This window comes from Ursus maritimus, unplaced genomic scaffold (assembly GCF_017311325.1).
Source record: "Ursus maritimus isolate PB19 unplaced genomic scaffold, ASM1731132v1 scaffold_24, whole genome shotgun sequence".
In the NCBI taxonomy this organism is placed as follows: domain Eukaryota; kingdom Metazoa; phylum Chordata; class Mammalia; order Carnivora; family Ursidae; genus Ursus; species Ursus maritimus.
In genome coordinates this window covers 36,467,689-36,470,941 of record NW_024424897.1, presented here as the reverse complement: position 1 = coordinate 36,470,941, position 3,253 = coordinate 36,467,689, and the positions used below count along the sequence as shown (strand labels likewise).

At 60.1% G+C, this 3,253-nt stretch overlaps 1 protein-coding gene across 1 annotated transcript in view; it reads right to left on the bottom strand.

Annotated features, from left to right (window-relative positions):
* GAS2L2 (growth arrest specific 2 like 2) overlaps positions 1-3,253 on the bottom strand; it is an 8,721-nt gene that overhangs the window by 2,763 nt on the left and 2,705 nt on the right. The window contains exons 2-4 of the mRNA XM_040639903.1: positions 2,222-2,463; positions 1,187-1,294; positions 611-707 (exon numbers count right to left, since the gene is read on the bottom strand). Coding sequence (XP_040495837.1) covers positions 611-707; positions 1,187-1,294; positions 2,222-2,463 — 447 coding nt within the window. The remainder of the gene's footprint in view (positions 1-610; positions 708-1,186; positions 1,295-2,221; positions 2,464-3,253) is intronic.

Sequence of the window (3,253 nt, the reverse complement as noted above, 5' to 3'; positions counted from 1 at the left end):
ATGGGGCCCACTGCTCTCCCCTAGCTGTCCCATGCCCCAAAGCCACATTAGAGACAGTAGGACCTACAGGGGCAGTGCCAGAACTTCCTTATAGGGGTTCAAGCGACGAAATCAGGTCAGAGGGCCCAGCTCGGGGACTTGTTGAAAGCTGCATTTGTATTGCAAGTTCACATGTTTCACTTAGATTGCGTGCTTATTTGGGGTGGCTTGAAGGGCAAATAGAGATTATGGGAGGACTAAAGACCCCTCCAAGTCATACTTGGTGCCACCACAGTGGACGTCAGAGCCAGACCTCAGCCCTGCCAAGAGGCACCCTGACCAAGGCTGATTCTGTGTGTTTGCTGCCATCTTGTGGCTATGATTGGTATTGCACTACGGCTGCCCTGCTTCCTTCCTACGGCTGAGGGCATCGGACCAGTACCTTCTTTAATTTCCTTCCTTCCTCCCTCTCTTTTTTCCTTCCTTTCTTTCTTAACACCAGTACCTTTTATAGTATTTTCCTTTCTCCATCCCCACATACTTCTTGCCCCTGGAGATCAGACCTACCTCCTACCTCTGCTTCTGGCTTCCCGACCCAGAGCCACAGGGAAGGGACCCTCAGGGGACTCACAGAGGGAGGTGCACCGGCAGGGGTCATGTTTGTCCAGATAATGGCCAAGAGTGTCCCAGCCGCCCCCCACACGCACCATCACGTGGTTCCGGAGGATCTGTAGGGGACAAGGATGACGTTGGGGGTGGGATAGAGGGCGTCCTCTCTCCCTGGACCAGCCTGCGGTTTTCCAGCATGCACCCCTCTGCAGGGGTGCCAAGCCAGGCGTGTGAAGCGTGGACTAGGGGCCCGGGTGGCTGGGCTGTGCACTGAACACAAACTTGGGGTTTCAGGCCCCTTGCTCTGACCAAGCATGTGGATGGAGTGGAGGCAAAGCACACCCCTCTGCACTAGGCTAACATGGAGCAGATGGGGGCAGGGTTCTGGCTGCCCTCATGGGAGGAGGGGCTAGGACTGCCAACTTTGCCAAAGATCTTCTGGCAATTCCGCAAGGAAGAGAAAGAAAGCCCCAAGACCTGATAGGTTGGGGTGAATGGTGACTTCCTGTCCTTGCCCTCAGTCCTGGGCAAGGTCCCATGAAAGGCAACCCTATTCTGCTAATCCTGGGGACACCCCTACTCTGGTCCCCAGACTTACCCGGATGAAGATGAGGGTGTTGGAGTCCCCCACGCGGTACTTCCCCTCAGACACTTTGACCATGGAGAACTGAACTGGGCATGTGCAGCGGCTCACGAGGCTCTGAACCTGTGGGCAGTGACAAGGGGCTCAGCCCTCCCTCTACACAGGTGCCCAAGCTCCCTGGGTCAAGCCCAGTGAGGGGGGGCCTGCCGTGTCACCTCTTCCCACCCCACCCTGGGTCAAGCCCAGTGAGGGGGGGCCTGCCTGCCCCCAGAGCCAGCCTCCAGGCTTCTGCCGAGGTCAGGGCTGGAGGCTGAGAAGTAAGTGCTTTTAATGATCCAGTGAGATCGAGACCTCGAGTGGTCACCTATAGTCCAAGTGCCCTTGTGGGTCAGGTGACGGAGGCAGTGGAGTGTAATGATGGAGAAGGTGGACCTTGGAATCTGCCAGGCTTTGGCCGGAGTCCTGCCTGCACCGCACCACAGGCCTTGGGCAAGTTCAGAAAGCTCCCTGAGCTCTGTTCCTGAGTTAATCCCAGTAATCTATGAAGCACCCCCACCCCGTGCCAGACACTGTTCCGCGCATTTCATATGCGCTGGCTTATTTAATATTACAGCAGCCAAAGAAGGTAGGTCCTATTACACCTCCACGCTACGGATAAGGGAACTGAGGCACAGAGAGGTTAAATATTTGCCCCAAGTCACACAGCCGCGGAGCAGTGGAACTAAGACTTGAACCGAGGTGTCGGAGACGGTGCCAGGGGCTGTGTTCTCAAAAGCCGTCCGGCGGGTCCTCGGTGAGAGAGGTCTAGGGCGCGGGGTTGTAATAAACACGTAATAAGCAGCCTAGCTGGGACGATATGTGATGCGGCTTGAGGCTCCGAGTGGAACACGACTTAATCAAAGCCGCACCGAGAATTCAGTCGGGGCTGGCGGGTGCTGGGGCTCGGGAAGGAGGAAGCTCCGAGCGGCGGGCGCCAGCTGGGGAGGGGAGAGGAGGGGGCGGGGCGAAGGGGCGGGGGCGGGGCCTGGGGGCGTGTCCAGAGCCCCTCACCAGCTGGTCCAGGTGGCGGAAGTGGCAGGGCAGCCTCGCGGGCTGCTCGGGCGGCGGCGGGTCCGGCGGGGGCAGGGCCAGCTCCTGCCGCAGCTCCTCGTCGATCTCCTGCTCCAGCCGCACCAGGGTGGGCGCCGCCACGCCGAAGCGCCAGGCTCGGCGGCCCAGCTCCAGCAGGCACAGCACCACGTTCTTCACGTTCTTGCGTAGCACCAGGTCCTCGGTCTCGAACATCACCACCTCTGGCGGGCGGAGGTGGGGGAGGGGGGCAGGCAGCCTGAGCCGCCTGCGGACCTCCGCCCAGCCGAGCAGCTGGGAGAGCCCTGGGGCAGTCCCCGGCCCCGGGTGGAGGCGCGGCGGAGGGATGGGGGGCGTGGGGTGGGGGACTGGGATCGTCGGATCTTGGAGTCAGGCCGGCCCCTGGGAGAGGTCTGAGCAGAATTGTTCAGGCACTCAGGGCAGAGTAGGTTGCCCGTCTGACATTTTGGGGTGGGAAGAGGTGACACGGCCAAACAGAGAGGCCCGGAGCCCGGCTGCGGGTTAGCGCCACCTTGCCCTTCTCCCTACTCCGTTCGGCAGCCTGGGTCTAGGAGTAAGAAGCAGTTTGTTCTGCTCACCTTCCAGATCCAGCAGACATCTGGAACTCAACCCTCAGCCCACTTATAACCAGGCAAGGTTGAGTCCAGGCTCTGGGGCCTGACTGCCCGAGTTGGAGTCCCGGTTCTCCCACCCAGCAGCTGTGTGTCCTTGGGCTAGTCCCCCAGCCTCAGTCTCCTCCTCTGTAAAGTGGGATGTAGACTATTTCACAGGGTTGCTGTGAAGACAGCTGTTAGGTGTCTGCGGACAAGACCTGGCTGCATGGGACGTGCTCGGTAAGACACTAGCTTTTCTTAGCCTCCCAGTCCTGCTCCACACTGCCTTGCCACCGGCCCGCAGCTGGGCCTGACTGTTCCTTCTGCCTCACCCCACACCCGCCTTGGCCTGGAGGATGGCACAACGTCCAGCTTCATCCCACCAGGCCTAGGAGATGGG